The sequence below is a fragment of the Aegilops tauschii genome, chromosome 7 (assembly GCF_002575655.3).
Source record: "Aegilops tauschii subsp. strangulata cultivar AL8/78 chromosome 7, Aet v6.0, whole genome shotgun sequence".
NCBI classification, from domain to species: domain Eukaryota; kingdom Viridiplantae; phylum Streptophyta; class Magnoliopsida; order Poales; family Poaceae; genus Aegilops; species Aegilops tauschii.
Window position 1 is genome coordinate 482,295,048 of NC_053041.3, and position 20,447 is coordinate 482,315,494.

General features: G+C 50.8%; 1 protein-coding gene across 1 annotated transcript; it reads left to right on the plus strand.

Moving 5' to 3' along the window:
- Positions 1-7,521: 7,521 nt before the first annotated feature.
- LOC141027289 (uncharacterized) lies at positions 7,522-8,394 on the plus strand. The gene has a single exon (XM_073504279.1). The coding sequence runs from the start codon at positions 7,522-7,524 to the stop codon at positions 8,392-8,394; it is 873 nt and encodes a 290-aa protein (XP_073360380.1).
- The last annotated feature ends 12,053 nt before the right edge of the window (positions 8,395-20,447 follow it).

Genomic DNA, 20,447 nt, shown 5'->3' on the forward strand with positions numbered 1-20,447 from the left:
CAGCGTTGATGACGGAGCCATTGTCTTCAGTGTTGAAGATGGACTTGGCAACGTAGGCAGTAGCTAGAGCCAGACTCGCAATGCCTGAGTCGGACTCCTCCTCAGACTCCACCTCTGCCTCCTCAGAAGCAGACTCCTCCTCTGAATCCATCTCCTTGCCAACAAAAGCACGAGCTTTGCCAGATGAGCTCTTCTTGTGTGATGAAGACTTCGACGAAGACTTTGAAGAACACTTTGAGGATTTTTTCTTCTTGTTGTCATTAGAATCATATTCCTTGCTCTTCTTCTTCTTCTTCTTCTTCTTTGTCTCATTGTCCCACTGCGGACACTCAGAGATGTAGTGACCAGGTTTCTTGCACTTGTGGCATGTTCTCTTCTTGTGATCACATGTGGAAGCTTCATCATTTCTAGAGCTGGATCTTGAAGACTTCCCGAAGCCTTTCTTCTTGGTGAACTTTTGGAACTTCTTCACAAGCATAGCAAGCTCCTTTCCAATGTCTTTAGGATCCTCAGAACAGCAGTCAGATTCTTCTTCAGATGAGGAAACAACCTTTACCTTCAAAGCGTGAGTACGGCCATAGTTGGGACTATAGATATCTCTTTTCTTAGATAACTGGAACTCATGTGTGTTGAGCCTCTCAAGTATGTCAGACGGATCGAGAGTCTTGAAGTCAGGGCATTCTTGAATCATCAGGGCTAGGGTGTCAAACGAGCAATCAAGTGATCTCAGGAGTGTCTTGACGATTTCATGCTTGGTGATCTCAGTGGCGCCGAGTGCATGAAGCTCATTTGTGATATCAGTGAGGCGATCAAATGTGAGCTGGACATTCTCATTGTCATTTCTCTTGAAGCGGTTGAAGAGGTTGCGAAGAACACTAATCCTTGAGTCTCTCTGGGTTGAGACGCCTTCGTTGACCTTGGAGAGCCAGTCCCAGACTAGCTTCGCAGTTTCCAGAGCACTCACACGACCATACTGTCCTTTGGTCAGATGACCACAAATGATGTTCTTGGCAGTAGAATCCAGTTGAATGAACCTCTTGACATCAGCAGGGTGACACCTTCACCAGCCTTGGGAACGCTGTTCTTGACGACATACCAGAGGTCGACATCAATGGCTTCAAGATGCATTCACATCTTATTCTTCTAGTAGGGGTAATCAGTGCCATCGAAGACAGGGCACGCAGCGGAGACTTTGATTATCCCTGCAGTCGACATAGCTAAAACTCCAGGTGGTTAAACCGAATCACATAGAACAAGGGAGCACCTTGCTCTGATACCAATTGAAAGTGCTAGTTATCGACTAGAGGGGGTGAATAGGCGATTTTTATGAAAGTCTTCAAAACACGGGGGCTTTGAAGACAAACATTACAAATGAACCTATTGATATGCATCGGAAGGTAGACTACACTAGACGATCCATAGTCAAGTAAGTAATAAAGTGAAAGCATGAAGACTATTAGCAGCTAGGTAGTATGGATCAGGATGGAAGATAGTATGAAGCCAAACAACAACAGTCTTCACACAGTGAAGCCAATCAGATCAAGTAAGCAAGCAATGACTTCACGAAGGCGTACTGTAAATAAGGAGAGGTAAAGGATAAAACCAGTTGCTTGGTGAGGACAAGGATTTGTTGGACCAGTTCCAGTTGCTGTGACAACTGTACGCTTGGTTAGGAAGGCTGAGATTGAACTCAGAAGACCGCGTCTTCACCTTATTCCCCTTGAGCTAAGAACACTTAGTCCTCGCCCAATCACTCTGGTAAGTCTTCAAGGTAGACTTCCAAACCTTCACAGACTTCGTTCACTGGCAATCCACAATGACTCTTGGATGCTCAGAACGCGACGCCTAACCGGCTGGAGGATTCACAGTCCTCAAGTGTAACAAGTCTTCAGGTCACGCGGACAGAAAGACTTCAGTGATGCCTAACACTCTTTGGCTCTGGGTGTTTTGGGCTTTGTCATCGCAAGGATCTCTCTCTCAAATGCTTCGGAGGTGGGTTGCTCTCAAACGACAAAATTCGTGCACTAACTCTGAGCAGCCACCACTTTATGGTGTAAGGGGTGGGCTATTTATAGCGAGGAGGCAACCCGACCTGATTTATCTGAAATGACCCTGGGTCACTAAGGAACCGACACGTGTCCAACGATCAGATTTCAAACACACGCGGCAGCTTGACTTGGGCTACAAGTAAAGCTGACTCATCCAGCTCTGGATAAGATTTGCTCTCATTATCTTCGCTCGAAGACATGGGATTTGGTTGAGCATCACTTTAGTCACTTTGACTTTGTTCACTGGGACCCCACTTAACAGTACGGTGGTTCCTATGACTCAACAAAGAAGAAAAGGAAACTACGAAACAACTATGTCTTCGCACTCCATAGTCTTCACGTGAATGTCTTCTCAAGTCATAATCTTCGTTGTGAATATCTTCACAGGCCACCATTGTCTTCAATGTCTTCACACATTTTTAGGGGTCATCTCTGGTAGGTAAACCGAATCAATGTAGGACTACTACCCGTGTTATCCTGCAATTCTCACAAACACATTAGTCCCTCAACCAAGTTTGTCGTCAATACTCCAATACCAACTAGGGGTGGCACTAGACGCACTTACATTAGTAATGATGGTAGTTTTGATGTTGGGGGTTACCTTGTTGGTGGCTTTAGCCATGAGGCACTTGGCGGTGATGTTCTCATATGGTGAGTCGAAGAGAGACACCCGTGGAGTTGTCGCAATGGCAACGGAGGCCATGGCAACCGACTCACCGTCTTCATCATCATCATCCTCATTGTACTCTTCTTGTGCCACCAACCCTTTGGGAGGAGTCTTCTTGGTGAAGTTGCTCTTGTTGGGGAAAGACTTGGCCTTGTCCTTTCGGATGAGCTTGCCACCATTGTCTTCCCTCTTCTCATATGGGCACTCCGCAACAAAGTGGCTCAAATTGCCACAATTATAGCAAGTCCTCACTCGTTGCTTGCCCTTCGCACCACTTGAGTTGTTCTTGTTGAAGTTGGGCCTTGTGTTCTTCTTGCTCCAAAATTGCCTTGAAGCGAGAGCCATGTGCTCATGATAAGCATATTTTGTATCTTCGGGATTGCTCTCCTCTTCTTCCTCTTCATCCTCTTCTTCCACACTAACCTTGGCCTTCAAAGCAAGGTTGGGCTTCTTAGCTCTTTGAGAGCGCAACACTGCATTGTCGGCGGTCTTGTCCAAGATCCTCATTGCCACAAACTCATCCAACACTTCACTTGAGGACAAGGTATGGAAGTCCGGACTTTGACGGATGACGGAGGACATGGCCTTGTGGTAAGGCATCATGGCCTTGAGAAACTTGCACTTGATCCAATTGCCATCCGTATCCTTGCTCCCATGATCTCGGAGTGAGACCGCGAGCGTGGTTAACCTCCGATAAAGCTCATGAGGTTCTTCATCTTCATTCATTGCAAACTCATCGGCTTCATCTTGCACCACTTCATAGTTGGAGCGTTGAATGCTTGCGCTTCCCTTGTAAAGAGAGACAACATGAAGCCATGCTTCCTTGGCCATGGTCAAAGGTTGGAGGTGTGCAAGATCTTCGGAAGGTATTGCATCTTGGATGGTGGAGAGAGCATTCTCGTTGAATTGATGATCCACAGCTTCTCTAGGGGTGAAGTTGCTTGGGTCATGAGGATAAATACCTTGCTTAATGATTCTCCAAAGGTTAGTAGTAACATGATTTAAATGACGTTTAAAGCGATATACCCAAGCATCAAAATCCTCATTTTTCACAATCTTAGGGGGAGAACTGCCATGATTCAAATGAGTGGAAGGAATCGGTCCACCATAAGTAAGCGGAGGTTCCACATGGGCAAAGATGCCATTTCCACTTCTACCACTAGATAAAGGAACTTTGTCATTAGTAGCTTCCCCCTTGTCGGAGTTAGCATCCGTCACCTTGTTAGTGGGATCGACCACTTCCAGCGGTGCGGTGGATAGTTTAAGACCATCGAGAAAGTTCTTAAGCATGCCTTTGACCTCGGCCGTCATGGAAGTTTTCAATGTGTCCAAAGCCACATTGAACTCCTCGCATGAGACCGAGGTTCCCCCATCGGCCGTAGATGAGGACGGAATCACACCGGGGTGCTCCTCCTCACCGTCTATGGAGTCAACCATACTCTTCGCACGGCAAAGTCCTTAATAAAGAGACGAGGCTCTGATACCAATTGAAAGGATCGATATAGTTGACTAGAGGGGGGTGAATAGTCAACTAACAATTTTTAGCTTTTCTTTACCAATTCAAACTTTGCGTCAAAGTAGGTTGTCTAGATATGCAACTAGGTGAGCAACCTATATGATGCAACAACAACAAGCACAAAAGCAAGCAAGGGATACCACACAATATAAGCTTGCACAAGTAAAGGTATGAGATAACCAAGAGTGGAGCCGGTGAAGACGAGGATGTGTTACCGAAGTTCCTTCCTTTTGAGGGGAAGTACGTCTCCGTTGGAGCGGTGTGGAGGCACAATTAATGCTCCCCAAGAAGCCACTAGGGCCACCGTATTCTCCTCACGCCCTCACACAATGCGAGATGCCGTGATTCCACTATTGGTGCCCTTGGAGGCGGCGACCGGACCTTTACAAACAAGGTTGGGGCAATCTCCACAACTTAATTGGAGGCTCCCAACAACACCATGAAGCTTCACCACAATGGAATATGGCTCCGCGGTGACCTCAACAATCTAGGGTGCTCAAACACCCAAGAATAACAAGATCCGCGAGGGATTAGTGGGGGGAATCAAATTTCTCTTGGTCGAAGTGTAGATCGTGGCCTTCTCAACCAATCCATAGAAAATCAACAAGTTTGATTGGCTAGGGAGAGAGATCGGGCGAAAATGGAGCTTAGAGCAACAATGGAGCTTGGGGGTGGAAGAGGTGGTCAACTCGGAGAAGAAGACTCCCCTTATATAGTGATAGAACAAATCCAACCGTTATCCACTTACTCAGCCCGCGACGAGCGGTACTACCGCACATAACAAGCGGTACTACCACAAGGCCCTGCGGTACTACCGCTGGCGTGGCAGGAGCTAACCCAGACCTGTGGCAGAGAAGCCAAGGGCGGTAGAACCGCTGGCGCGGTACTACCGCAAGGCAGGGTTGGTCTAGACTGGGAAGGCACGGACATATAAAAATACATCCGTGGCTACTTTCGCTGAGTTCCGGTCTACGCAAAAATCCGACACGGTACTACCGCAAGCCTGGAGCGGTACTACCGCGTAGTGCGTGGATGTAAAAAATTACATCCGCCCCTACTTCCTCTCATGCTGCTATGCCTGGCCAAAGCTCACGGTACTACCATGCCCATGGCGCGATACTACCGTGTAGGGCGCGGATGTAAAAAATTACATCCGCCCCTACAACCGCTCGAGCAGCTGAGCCTGGCCTGAGGCCACGGTACTACCGCTCCCAAGGAGCGGTACTACCGTGAGCACCTGCGGTACTACCGCGCCTGAGGCCGGTACTACTGCAAGGGCCTGCGGTACTACCGCTCCGAAGAGCAATACTACCGCATGCCCCAGTTCAGCAACACTAGGAATCCTTCATTTTGCAGAGACACGGAGAAACGGAGGATGCCCCAAAGAGCCAAAGGAAAGGTGGTGCAAAAAGGAACAGACGTATACGTGTTGATTCCAACCAAACCTTTCCAACGCGGACCCCCTCTTAATAGTACGGCTTCCCTACGACTCAAATCCACTGAAAAGAAACGTAGAGAAACACTGTCTTCAATAGTCTTCGAGGGGCACCAAATCGTCTTGTGCCTAGTCATGATATGTCTAAAATGCTCAATGCACACGATTAGTCCACAAATGCATTGTCATCAATCACCAAAACAACTAAGGGATAAATATGCCCTTACACCCGGCCTCGGGCAATTGACGCGTCGTAGTCCTACCTAGGCTCTATAGTGAGGTCAGCACGCCGGTCTACATCCTAAGTGCGAAGGGGTCATGGGCCTATTGTGCAAAGCACTCCTGCGTGTTGCGAGGACGTCCGGGACCAGTCCTGGCTACCTCTTTATACAAAGCAGGATCTTGCCTAGCAAGACTAGTCGGGATTGACACCCTTATTAGGATTGTTTGGAGCACAAGAGGTTTTATTTGTGTTACAGGATATCCAACTGTTGCAAGCACTTGTATCTTCACAAATTGATACCTTGGTTTCTCACTGAGGGAAAACACTATCGCTTGCTACAAACTCCCGTACGGGGAAGCCCAACATTAGCACCTTGAACAAAGGTCGGCCGTTTTCTGGCCCTGTTGTCCGGGAGGCATATTCTTGCAATAGGTTTAGTAGCATTTTTATTACCTCTCTTGTTATATCTTACCTAGTTTCCTTGCTTGTCTTGATGGATTGTGTCTTCATATCTATGTGATGACATCCTTGCTGCTTTTGTAAAAAATTGTGAGCCAATAGAAAAATATAAATAAGCTAAAGAATAATAATATATTGGTTTAGACTCTTTAGGTGGTACGTTTGTAAATCCAAAAGACTACCCTAATGTTATAGAATTGGCATTGAATTTTTAAGAGTTCCGAGCGAACGGCCTTCGGCATGTAGGATCCCGCGCACGAATCCTAAAGTGCTCGTCCCCACGTACCCCTCCGAACGAACTAAGAGCCGATGACACTAAATGGTTCTCTCAGGATAGCAACCTGAGCGAACACATTTGGGGATGGCAATTTCTGTTTAGATAATGGCAATTCTCACTTTTTCTGTTGATATAGCATGTCAATTCCCTTCAGCTAGCATGATGAATCCTGAGCATGGCAATTTTCATCATTTTTCTTTTTTTAGGATGACAATTCTCCATGCTACGATCATGAAAAATCCCAAAAATGCATGGCAATTACTCTGCTACAACATGATAAATGACAATCTTATTATACAGAATGACAATTTTTTACTTTAGAAACATGACTAATCCTTATGTAACAACATGTTAAATTTATCTGTTGCATGACAATTATGATACAGTAGCTAGAAGTGTTTTCGTGTTTTGTTTTTGAGTGAATGAAAACATTTGTTCATTTCTACCTTGTTGGGGGAACAATGGTTCTCTCAGGAAACTGCCCCAAAGGAACGTCGTATGTGTTGAATATATGGTTTTGTGCATGTATATTGTATAGCCTGACCCACCTCCTAGTCATTGTATAGTTGAGGTTGTGGCCCACCTTGTACTCCATATATACGTGTGCTTTGCACCGATCAATAAATCGTGAAGCATTGCCAAACTCTCGTTTCCAACATGGTATCATACCTAAGATCCTAACCCTAACCCTGTGCCGCCGCCACGATCTCATCGCCGCCGCCCAACACCACCGCCGCCGCCACCCGCCGCTGCGTACCCCATGCCGCTGCGACCGCCGCCCCATGTGCGCCGCCGCCCCGCTTCCGCCCCCCCCAACCCGTCGCGCCGTCCTTCGGCCGCGCCGCCTCCCATCCGCCGCGCCGCTTCTCGCGTGACGCTGCCGCCTTCGTCTCCCCATGGCCTCCCCTGGCTCCTCCGGCACCACCCGTAGCCACCGCACCAATCCGTTCGAAGGCCCCGATCCCGTCGTCATCCGCGACCTCAACATCCTCGCTCGGGTTCCCGTCGTCCTCGACCACCTCACCTCCACCTACTATGCATGGAAGACGTACTTCTCCCTTGTGTTCCGGGAGTACAACATCCGGGATCACATCGATGGCTCCGTGGATTCCCGCTTCATGGAGGACGATGAGGAGTGGATGTCCATCGACGCCACCCTCATTCATTGGTTCTACACCACCATCTCGAAGGACCTCTTCCACACGGTGGTCTCCGCCGACGATGATGCTCATGCCGTTTGGACCAAGCTCAACTGCCTCTTCACCAACAACGCGCTCCAACGCAAGGTTTTCTTGCAGGGCGAGTTTTTTGGGTGCCAGCAGCTTGACTTGTCTGTCGACGATTACTGCATGCGCCTCAAGAAGCTTGTTGACGAGCTCGGTGACCTTGGTGAGAAGGTCTCCGACGAGCTCCTCCTCAGCACCCTCATCGCCGACCTGAGCGACGATTTCGGGAATGCCACCTCCAACATCCCCCTCATCACCAACCCGACGTTCCCCAAGATCGTCGCCTACCTGAAGTTGGAGGAGAGGCGGATGCGGATGTCACGCACCCAGGCCACCCACACCGCCCTCACCGCTGGTACTCGCGTCGGTGCGCCGCCCACCGCCCCGCCGAGGCCCGCCCCAGGCCCCTTCCAGGCGCCGCCGCCACCCGGGTTCCCCTACCCGCAACCGCAGCCGGCTCCTCCGCCGGCTCCTGCGCCGCCTCCTGCCGAGCAGCAGCAGCAGCGCCGCGGGGGCCGTCGTGGCCGCGACGGGCGCAAATAGCAGCAGCAGCAGCCGGCTGCGCCCGGCGGGGCGCCGCGCCAGCAGCAGCCACAGCTCCCCCCGGCGCCCTGGCAGGCCGGCCAGAACCCCTGGACCGGGGTTGTGCACGCGTATTCCATGCCTATACCGCGTCCCCCCGCTCCAGGCCTCTTCGGCGCCCGCCCGGCCGCTCATCAGGCGCTTCACGCGGCCCCTCAGGCGTACCAGCCCGCGTCCCCCCGCTCCGGGCGCTCTACGGCCCCTCTGCGGTCTATGGGCTGCCTCCGGCCGGTGGGTTTGTGGCGCCCCCGCCTTAGCCGGCGCCGTCCGCCCCGGCTCTCCCACAGGCGCCTTGGGACGACGCGCTCCTAGCGGCCCTCCACACCGCCCCCACGCCGCAGCAGTACACTGGCGGTGGCGACTGGTATATGAACACCGGAGCCACGGCTCACATGGCCGCCAACCCCGGTAACCTTCTTGCCGCTCACCCCGTTCACACCGCTGCTCGCATTACCGTGGGTGACGGTTCTTCCATGCCTATTACTCATGTCGGCTATGCTGCTTTTCCTTCTAACTCCATGCCATTATATCTGTCTAATGTGCTTGTCTCTCTTGACATCATTAAAAATCTTGTTTCCGTTCGTTCTCTTACACGTGAAAATCCTGTTACCGTTGAATTTGATATGTTTGGCTTTTCTGTTAAGGATGCCTGTACCCGGATGGTGCTCCACCAATGTGACAGCCCCGACGAGCTCTGCCCGGTCCACTCATCTACCTCCTCCGTCGCTGCACCCATGGCGCTTTCCGCCGGAGTGGACTTTTGGCACGCTCGTCTCGGTCATCCCAACATCGCCACCCTTCGTCATATTCTTCGGAGTTTTTCATTCACGTGTAATAAGATCGACGATCACACTTGTCATGCTTGTCGTCTCGGCAAACATGTTCGTCTTCCTTTTAGCACTTCCTCGCATGTCGCATCATACCCGTTTGAGTTAATTCATAGTGATGTTTGGACCTCTCCTGTTGCAAGTAACAGGGGCTATCTTTATTACCTTGTCATACTTGATGATTTTTCGCACTATGTGTGGACCTTCCCGTTGCGGCGAAAGTCGGACTCTGTTGCCACTCTCACCGCTTTTTACTCCTATGTCTCCACGTAGTTTGGACGTCCCATTCATGCGTTGCAAACAGACAACGGGAAGGAGTTTGATAACCTTGCGATCCGCAACCTTCTCGCCACACACGGCACGATCTTTCGTCTCACTTGCCCGTACACTTCGCAACAAAAAGGCCGCGCTAAGTGTGTGCTTCGCACTCTTAATGATTGCGTTCGCACCCTCCTCTTTCACGCTAACGTGCCACCACGTTTTTGGCCCGACGCGCTCGCCACCGCATCACTACTCATTAACATTCGTCCTTGTCGCACTCGCGGGAATTTTGCACCTCATCACCTCTTGTTTGGCATGCCACCTTCCTATGCTGAGCTCCGCATTTTCGGTTGCCTGTGCTACCCCAGCATCGCTTCCACTGCTCCTCATAAGCTCGTACCTCAGTCTGTGGCCTACATCTTTCTCGGCTATCCCCCCAACACCAAAGGCTACCGCTGCTACGATCCTATCTCACATCGGGTGATCACTTCACGACATGTTTACTTTGATGAGATGGTTTTTCCGTTTCAGCAGGTACCTTCGGATGTTGCGGCTTTGCCCGCTCCCGGTGACGGCCGCTCCCGTGCCTCTCTTGGGCCGCCTCCCGGCTTTGAGGGTGCCCCCCGCGCCACGGTTCCAGTTTCTTCCCGGTTGGCTGCCCTAGGGGCCGCACCTCCCTCGGCACCCGCAACGCCCCTGGCATCCCCGGCCTCGACCACACCGGCGGCCTCGCCCGCGGCAGTCTCGCCTGCCGCCTCACCGGCGGCCTCGCCTACGGCCTCGCCCGCGGCGGTCTCAGAGGAGGCGGGCTCTTCTTCGTTGTCGCCCGTCTCCACTCCGGACCCGCTGCCCCGCCCGATGACTCGCTCTCGGGCTAGCACCCTCCGACCGAGCACGTGGTACCCCAGCGATGAGTACCTTCTCGCTGCTTCCGTCTCTGAGCCGTCTCCTCTCCCATCGTCAGCTCGAGCCGCCCTTCGGGATCCTCATTGGCTCGCTGCGATGCAGGAAGAGTTCGACGCGCTCCAGCGGAACCGTACCTGGAAGCTCGTCCCTCGGCCGCCCCGTGCCAACATCATCACAGGCAAGTGGGGCTTTCGGCACAAGACTCGTCCGGATAGCACTCTCGAGCACTATAAAGCTCGCTGGGTGGTTCGGGGTTTTCGGCAACGCACGGGCGTGGACTTCACCGACACATCTGCCCCGGTTGTTAAACCGGGCACGATCCGCGCCGTGCTCCAACTAGCCGTGTCTTGAGCTTGGCCTGTGCATCAGTTGGACGTGTCCAACGCCTTCTTGCACGGCCACCTGGCTGAGCAGGTGTTCTGTGAGCAGCCCACCGGCTTCGTCGACGCCACGCATCCAGATCATGTGTGCTTGCTCTCCCGTTCTCTTTACGGGTTGAAGCAGGCACCTCGGGCCTGGTACGAGCGCATCGCCGCCTTCCTGCAGACACTCGGATTTACATTGAATCGCTGCGATGCGTCCCTCTTCGTGTATCATCACGGAGTTGACACGGCCTACTTGCTGTTGTACGTCGATGACATCATTCTGACGGCATCCACTGTCGCGCTTCTTCAGCGGCTCACTGCTCGTCTTCGCGATGAGTTTTCCCTGAAGGACTTGGGTCCTCTGCATTACTTCCTTGGCATTGAGGTGGTTCGGCGGCCAGATGGGTTCTTCCTGCATCAGCAGCGCTATGCCCATGAGCTTCTCGACCGAGCTGGCATGCTTAACTGCAAGCCCGCTCACACGCCCGTCGACACCAAGGCCAAGGTTTCCGCTTTGGAGGGTTCGCCTGCATCTGATGCAGCATTCTAGCGCTCCATTGTGGGCGCCTTGCAGTACCTGACCCTGGCGCGCCCCGGCTTGCACTATGCTGTTCAGCAGGTCTGTCTTCACATGCATGCTCCGCACGATTCTCATTGGACTCTGGTGAAGCGTATCCTCCGATACATACGCGGCACCCAGTCCTTGGGACTTACGCTGACGGCCTCCGCCTCCACCGACCTCGTCGCCTACTCTGATGCGGACTGGGCCGGCTGCCCGGACACACGTCGCTCCACCTCGGGGTACTGTGTCTACCTTGGGCCGTCCCTGATCTCTTGGTCCTCCAAGATACAGCCCACCGTCTCCCGCTCGAGTGTCGAGGCTGAGTATCGAGCAGTGGCTAACGCCGTTGCTGAATGCTCTTGGCTCCATCAGCTGCTCCAGGAGTTGCTTTGTGATGTTCACAAGGCCACGCTCGTCTACTGCGACAACGTCTCCGCCGTCTACCTCTCCGCCAAACCGGTCCACCATCGTCGAACGAAGCATATTGAGCTCGATATACACTTCATTCGTGAGCAGGTGGCTCTTGGGCGCATCCGGGTCCTCCACGTCCCGACGGCGCAGCAATTCGCCGACGTCATGACAAAAGGACTGCCTACTTCTGTCTTTGAGGAGTTCAGGTCCAGTCTTTGCGTCTCCGGCGATGCTACGACTGCGGGGGGGGGGGTGTTGAATATATGGTTTTATGCATGTATATTGTATAGCCTGGCCCACCTCCTAGTCATTGTGTAGTTGAGGTTGTGGCCCACCTTGTACTCCATGTATACGTGCGCTTTGTGAGGCGGCCTTCAGGCAGCGAGTCAACTTGCAAAAACCGTCCATATTTTTTGGTAAGGGATGTCAGGAGGAGGTGAAGGCTGAGTTAAAGGGTGCTCTAGGTGTTGAGTCCGAGGCACTGAGTGAGAGGTACCTGGGATTACCGACACTGGTTGGTAGATCGAAGGAAGGTACCTTCAAATATGTAACGGAGAGCTCAAAAAAGAAAGTAAGTGGTTTGAAGGGGCTGGGGCTGTCCAAAGCATCTAGAGAGGTGTTGGTTAAATCTGGGCTTCAAGCTGTACCTACCTTTACCATGAGTTGTTTTCATCTCACAAAGAAAATGTGCCGGAACCTGACTTTGATCTCCTCGAAATTCTGGTGGGGTGCAACGAATGGTGAAAGGAAAGTGCACTGGGTCTCTTGGCAAAAAAATGTGTGCAGCAAAGAGTGTTGGTGGTCTTGGGTTCCGCGATACCGAGGCGTTCAATCAAGCTTTGTTAGCAAAGCAAGCCTGGAGAATTCTGCAAGTACCAGCCTCTCTTTGTGCTAGGGTTCTTAAAGCACGCTATTTTAAAGAAGAGGCAATCTTGTCGGCCACCTGCCCATCAAATGCGTCTTACACCTACAGGAGTGTGCTACATGGCCGAGATCTTCTCAGGGAGGGTGTGATTTGGTGGATTGGGGATGGTTCTAAAGTTCATATCCACCATGATAATTGGATCCCAAGAAGGGGTAGCATGAGACCACTGGGTCAAATTTATGTGCCGGGCGTCACGCGGGTTGCTGACCTGCTCACTTTGAACGGGCGTGCATGGGATCCGGCTAAAGTGAACGCGATGTTCAGTCCAAGTGATGCGCAAGATATTCTCCAGATTGCAATAGGCGGGCCGTATGAGCAAGATTATGTGGCATGGAATTACACAAAAAATGGATGCTTCAATGTCAAGTATGCGTATCACTTGAAGAGATCGCTGGGCCGATCGAGGACCGGACAGCCGGAGCCCTCTGACTCGGTGCAGACACATAAGGGGTTCATGGCGCTGTGGGAGTCATGTGCTCCGGCTAAAGCAAAAATTCATATATGGCGCATGATAAGAAACGGGCTGGCTGTAGGGTATGAACTACATCGACATAGGATAAAACCAGGAGTTTTTTGTGTTGTCTGTGGTCGAGAAGAAACGATTCATCATCGCTCCTGGTCATGTCAACATTCAGTGAGGTTCTGGCAGCTTCTTCGCTTAGAGAATGGAGTTTCGGTGGCGATCCCACCGTGCATGATCGACTCCCAGAGTGCTCTAGCGCGCTGGTTACTTAACTGGTTCTCGGGTGCTTCCGATGAAGAGAAGGAGGTTATGGTGCAGGCCACCTATGGACTGTGGCTAGCTCTTAATGCTACAAGAGAAGGAAAGATTACTGCGCCACCACATGAAATAATGCACACAGTGTTCTCTCACATGACGGAATGGAAAGCTGTGCATCGTGGGACGCTGAGGGAGCCGAAGCGTGCAGAATCACAGAGATGGAAGCCACCAGACGAAGGCTGGGTAAAGGTGAATTCGGATGGAGCGATCTCAAAATATGGCCAGAAAGGTGGAGGTGGCGCGGTGCTTAGGGATCACAATGGTGGTTTTCTGGCAGCTGCTTGTCACTTCTTCCCAAATGTCGTCGAATCAGAAGCCTCAGAGATACTAGCATGTAAAAGGGGTTTGCAGGTGGCAGCGGAGTTGAATGCTACAAGAGTTCATGTGGAGTTGGATGCTCAGGGCGTGGTGAATATGATACAGCAATCGAGCAAGAACCTTTCCGCCGTCGGCCCGTGGGTACAAGAAATCAAAACCATCCTTTTTGCTGAGAGCAAAATTTCTTGGGCAAGTCGTAGTGCTAATGTTGCCGCTCATAAGTTAGCTAAGGTAGGGGTAGGAGATGAACTATGTAAGGTTTGGCTAGGAGTTCCACCAGACTTTGTGCTTGATGTAATTTCGGATGACATTTCGAGGTTCAATGATTAAATAAAAGCGGCAACAAGTTACCCTAAAAAAAACGTGAAGCATTGCCAAACTCTCGTTTCCAACGTATGTATATTGGTGTCCAAAGATTAACATCCAAGTAAGAATTAGTAGTTAATGTTGATCTTCTGTAGAATGTTGATGTATAAAATATCATTTGTTTGTGAACCAAAAAGTATATTACGACAAACTTTCGCCTTTGGCACAATATTTCACCTCTTATCTGCATGAGACTCTCCGGTAAGCAAGGTTAATTTATTGTGCCACAGGACTGATCAAAACCTCTGTAGGTCTAGCTGCTAGCTAGATGAGTGATAAACTCTCGCGTTTAGATAGCTCGGTCTACGTGAAAGCTCTGTTTGTCGGCACCTCAGGAGCACGTCGCCGTCGGTAGTACGACTGAACGAAACCTCTCATATTACTCCCATGTTTCAAGTTTTTCTACTGCCTTGAGAGCATCATAGCAAGTTGCGTAACCACTTGCATGCATGGCCAACCACTGCGCCACAAGGCCATTCTATTTACTGAAGCTATAGCGCCGGGGATGGAGAACTTGTTGCTGGCCAGACCATAAACGTGTCCTGGGGGTACGTTTGTTATCATACCATTACTCAACCATATCTTCTATTCAAAACTTTTATTTTCTGCTGCCTTCATGCATGCTTGGGTGGAGCTAGAGCACTTGTAGACAGAATGTGATCATTGGCAGTACAGAACTCGTCTGGGTTTTTTCAATGATACTTTGAAAGCTTAGAAGGAAGGGTTAGACGCCTGATACAATGCTGATGAACGGCTACAACGCCCTCAAAGTAGAAGGTAGAAATAAAAATTGTGTAAAACTGACTACTTGTTACATCTCCACCCATCTACAAGGCCCGCGGCAAGAATTATCCGTGCTGCCCTCCAACTAACCCCCTTACTTTGGACCTGGCGCGGTAGATCCATCGCTCTAGGAGTCACACCGGTGAATTACACCACGTCATTGCCATGTGTCCAAAATGTTTTTTTAGAAGAACAGGGAGGCTCCTCCCCGATTCCATTGCTCGAATGAAATCAAACTCGTGTCATACAATCAGCGGAAATGTAAGGAGAAAGGAAGCATAAAAGAGTACAGAGCTAGGAAACAGTAAAAGCACTACAGCTTAGGCGAACGCCCCAACACGCTTGAAGGATGCTAAAATAGAAAGTAACTAGGCACAGCGCAACTCCTGGAAGGCTTTGCGAGTCTTCAACGGAGGGGCCGCCATCGCTTGGGGGGACCAGGTCGCCGTCAGGGTTTAAATTGGGCTGGAGAAGGTGATTGCGCCCGTTTCTCGCTTCTTGGAGGGCGAAGCAAAGCTGCTGTTGTCGTCAGAGATCTTCAGCTTGTTTCATGGATCCACCAGAGGGGCTCCCAGCAGCAACTCCTTCATCAGCCACCGATCAACACGGGGCGGCGTAAGAAGCTCGCAAGATGCCTCGAGAAGGCCTCCAGCCTCTCTGCATTCTTGCCTGAGGACAGGATTGTCCATTTTTTGATTGTCCTGAGGATCAGTCTCAGCACCTGTTTAATAAAGATCCACAATGTGTTATTGAAAATAATAGAGTTCCTATATTTCCAAAGACACCAAAGCACTGCCGCATTAACTGTATTAAGGGCAGAGTGCTTGCCATTAGCTACCCAGAATTTAGCAATCGATTCATAATCAAACCCCACATTTGTCTCGAAGAAGGCAGAGACAAGAGGCCGGACCTGTTTTGCTACCACACATTCAAAGAATAAGTGCGCGTTTGTTTCTGCCTGAACGCAGTAAACGCAATCGAGAGGTTTGATAATCTGTCTCTTCCTAAGATTATCCCTAGTCATCAGCTTGTTGTTAGCAAAGAGCCAGAGAAAGACGTGAATCTTGGGGGGAGTCCTAAGCTTCCAAACAGCTGGAATATAGACTGGCTGCACCACCCTAAAGTTGAAAACATGATAAAGCGAGCTAGTGAAGTAAACTCCTTTATTCTCTAGTTGCCAGATTAAAGCATCTGTATTATCATCAGTAAGGGTCACACTCCCAGCAATTTCAACCAGCTGGTGCCATTGCTCCATGAGAATGTCATCAAAGTTTCTTCTAAAAGTTAGTTTGAGTTGGTTCCCATCCCAAACCTCACAGACACTCCTAGTCTGTTCATTACAAATGGAGTAAATAGGCCAGAACTGCACAGACAAAGGGGAGGTACCAAACCAGGTGTCCTCCCAGAATCTGACTTTTGTACCTGACCCAATTTTCCATCTGTAGCCAAACTTCAGTGCTTGGATAGCAGTTTTAATGCCTTTCCAGAATCTGGAAGCCTGGGGTGACAGGTTGGGGGCAAAGATATTAATTCTACCAGCCATGTATTTATGATCAATGATCATTTTCCAAGGTTTCCCTTCACCTTCATAATATCTCTTTACCCAGGATCCTAGTAGGCATAGGTTAATAACATGGAGGTTAGGAATCCCCAGCCCTCCAAAATCTTTTTTCATGCACACTAACCTCCAGTTAGCTAGGTGCAGCTTCCTATGACCTTCAAAGTCATTCCACAAACAATTGGCCATTTGAGAATTGATCATCTCAATGGCCCATTTAGGGAATTTGAAGAAGGAGAGCAAGTAGATGGGAATGCTGGCCAAGCAGGGTTGAATTAGAATAAGTCTGCCTCTATATGAGAGGAGCACTAATTTTGTCATGACGTATCAACATGTTTAGTTTTGAGTTTTGCATATAGGTTAGATAGTCTAGGGTGTTGTTTGTACAGTGAAGCTTCACTTACCGTGGGCTAGAGGTGAGATGCCAAGGTACTGTGTGATTGGGTGTGATGGCGAGATGTTGTGATGCCGTGGGAGGCAGCAACACCGTGAGAAGTGGCCAGAAGCGTGACGGACTGCATCAGGTCGAATCGGGTGGTCAAGTCGTTCAGTTTTTGTAGCCGAAAGAATCGGTGAGTTAGTTAGCTGCATTCGAGCAACTCCAACAGCTCATGTATCCGTAAAAAAATTTACCGTTCACGAAACGTTGAGGCAAAAGTAGCCCCAACTTCCTGCAACTTTACGAGAAGATGGCCCTTCCCCTACAATTTGTCAGGCAGGAAACCGCCTAAAAGTTCAGGACGTGCACCTCATCCTATTGCCCGTCGCAACACAACGCCACTCACCGGACCACCGACGCTCCCCGTCGATCGTCGTCGCGTCGCCCCACCACCACACGCCGCCGCTCACCTTGGCACCGCCCAGCGTCCCTACGCCGCCACACACTGCCCATCGCTGCCACTCTCCGTCGTGGCTCCTAGCACCACGTCGCTAGCTGCTCACCCTTATCATTGAGTTGCGGGCCGTAGGCCATTTTTATGCCTGTTAATGGAATGTAGGGGGGGATTTAACGAAAAGAAGTTTACGGAACTGGTAAAAGTAGCTGTCAGAAAACTTCAACTAAATTATATGGACATCCTGTAAAATGACTTTTACGAGAGGTTTTTAGGGGAGCTATTGGAGTTGTGCTTAGTGGGGTAGTTGCACACGACATGAACGTGAGCATAGAAAACGGATCATGGCATTGACCCCCGATCGTGTTAGCTGTTGTATATATAATTTGTGTTGAGTAACAAAAAAGATATGGACAGGAGAAGTAATGTAACTATGGTGCTCACCAAAGAAGTGTCTCTTGGCAAAGCCATTGTGTTCTTCTTCCTTGGTGTACATGCATGTGTGGGTGTGTATGTTCTTAAGAGAAATCACTGCGAGCAAGAAGAGAAGTAAAATCCCAAGGAGTGTGAATTCCTTGTCGAGCGTAAATTCAGTTGGGAGAAAAGAAGAGGAGATGAGGAGCAGTTCCATCACAAAGGCTCCACAAAACTAGCAAGATCGTCGTCCTAATGTCGCTGGAGAGCAACCCTGCAACCTCCTTGCTCGCCCACACAAGACCTAATGTCGCTAGAGGTTCCATCCAGGACGTCTGTCGGATATGGGTCACTCACCGGTCCGGCGCACTCATCAACCAGGTCGCCTGCCGGGTAAGAGGCGGCCGCAGCCACCTGTCACCAATCCATCTTCAGAGCTGTACTGCTGCATCTACCTTGCCCGGTCTAGCTGCCGTCGACGCCACCACGACGCCAGACCGCGTCACCCTCCTGCGTGAGTCCATCTCTGCGCATCGGACGCCGAGTCACCACAGCGCCATGCCGCCGAGACCCGCCGCCATCAATGAGTGAGATGACGCACAGCTCCACCAAAGAATCCGTCCTCTGGTCCTACATCCAGCCGCTGCTCAAAAATGATGCCCGCATGAGGGAAAACGACGCCAAAAGCACCGTCATCGTCTGATCCGGAAACTTCGGGTCTAGGTTTTCACCCACAGCAGCGCAAGCAAGTCGACAGAAGCCGCAGTGGCGATGTCTTCAACAAGATAACGACGCGAAAATGCCGCCATGACCCGAGTCATAGCACGGTTTTCACCGGCAGCCTCGTCTCCCCACTCGACGCCGGGACTGGATGCGAGAATCCACAACCATCTAGCCGACCACCTCTGGCGAAGAAGATGGCCACCACCTCCACGCCCAGGGCCGGAGCCCCCGACATCCTCATGTCGCGGGCCTAGTCTAGAGACCGCTTGCCGCGCCGGAAAAAAGGGTGCGCACGACGGCTCGAGGAACCACCATCCAGATCCGAATGGGATCCAGATCGGGGACCCTAGCCGCCGACGTGATCTCTTCGTCGTCGCCGCCAGCAGGACAACCCTTGTCGCCGCCGGCCTGCGCCACGGCCCTTGAATCGGCCGGAGTGGGTCGCCGCCACTCCGATCCGATCGCCGTCCTAGGAAGGTTGCCGCCGCCGCCGCTGCGGCCCGCAGATGCCCTCGGCGGCGGCGGCGTGAGGGTCGTTCGCTGGGGGGGGGGGGGGAGAAGGAGGCCCGGTGGGTTGGCCCCGGCGCAGCGCCGCCGCACGGGGGAAGGAGGTCGGGGGGGGGGGGAGGAGGGATAGGTGAAAGTAGTTTCTTACATTCTCGTTTCTTGACGCGGCAGATAGCAAAACACCCCAGCTCGTGCGCACGGATTGATCTGTGTGGACGTGCGCGTGACAGGAACACCTAGACGCTACTGTGTACAATTACCAGGACAGCCCAGGGAAGCTCGTCGGGTCCATCCCAGTACTTCTCTAGTGTCTCACAAGGTAGGATGTGCACAGTATAACAGCATCACTGCACACCGGTCATTACCTTCAGATCATCTTGCAAGCTTTATTTGGAGCTTTCAAGTGATTTCGACTGCACGTATGCACCAACAGAGAGAGCTACAGGCGAGCACGTGGGTGAAGCGTTTCCTCACGCTCAGCAGTGTCCGTCCTGAACTGTCTGCCTAAATATCTCGAGATTTTCTCTCTATTTCACCACGGGTTTCTGGGTTCTACTCCAAGCTAGACCAAGCACACAGACGGATCAAAAAGGGAGAAAGAAACAGCATGGCCTTATGGGAAACGACAAAGGGGAACATAATCCTTGCAGCGTTTGTTAGAGAGACTAGCGAGATCGCGAGGATTCTGTGGCTCAGTTTAAACCGCGTGTGCAATGTGCATGCATGCAGCCACTTGACAAGCAGACTGTAGACGATGGATCGAGAGGTGGACACCATCTGACACGGGCACACTTGGGTGTTCGCAGAAAGCGCAACCGGTCGACGAGCCTCGACCAATCGCCACGGGACAAACACCGTACTTGATCGTCATGGCGCCGGTCAAAAAAGAGTTTATAGTAGTATAGCTTTTTATTGGCCCAGCTGGTCAATAAGAAAGACAGGATCGGGGTGCATGCACGGTAAAACAGGCTCGATTTTTGGTCGTGTCGTGCATGCATGTTTGGACGTGCCAAAAGGTGGTCACTCATGGGGACGGTACACAATGTGGAAAGCGAAGGCAGAGAGGGTTACACGGTGACGGTGCCGTGTCGTGTTGATCGATGATTAATAATGGGAGAATTGCATTTTTGCCCCTAGTTGGAACCTACCCACGGGTCTTGCCCTTACTTTTGACTCTGCTCAGTTGTGCCCTTAGATTTTCCTCTGAGATCGCCCGAATGCCCTTTGACCGTTTGACCAATACTTTGAAAATTCATAACAAATTAATATGAACTCAGAAAAATATAAATAATATATCAAAATGTTCAGATAAATATTACCTTTATGTGTATGTCATTTACATTCAGGACAAAAGTACCATTTAAACAACCTAAGGTTATTAATGTTATTAACATTACTATAAATAAAAAGGTATAAAAATACTTTTTTCAGGAATAAAAAATACATGCAAATGTAGGTGACATTTTCAGAACAT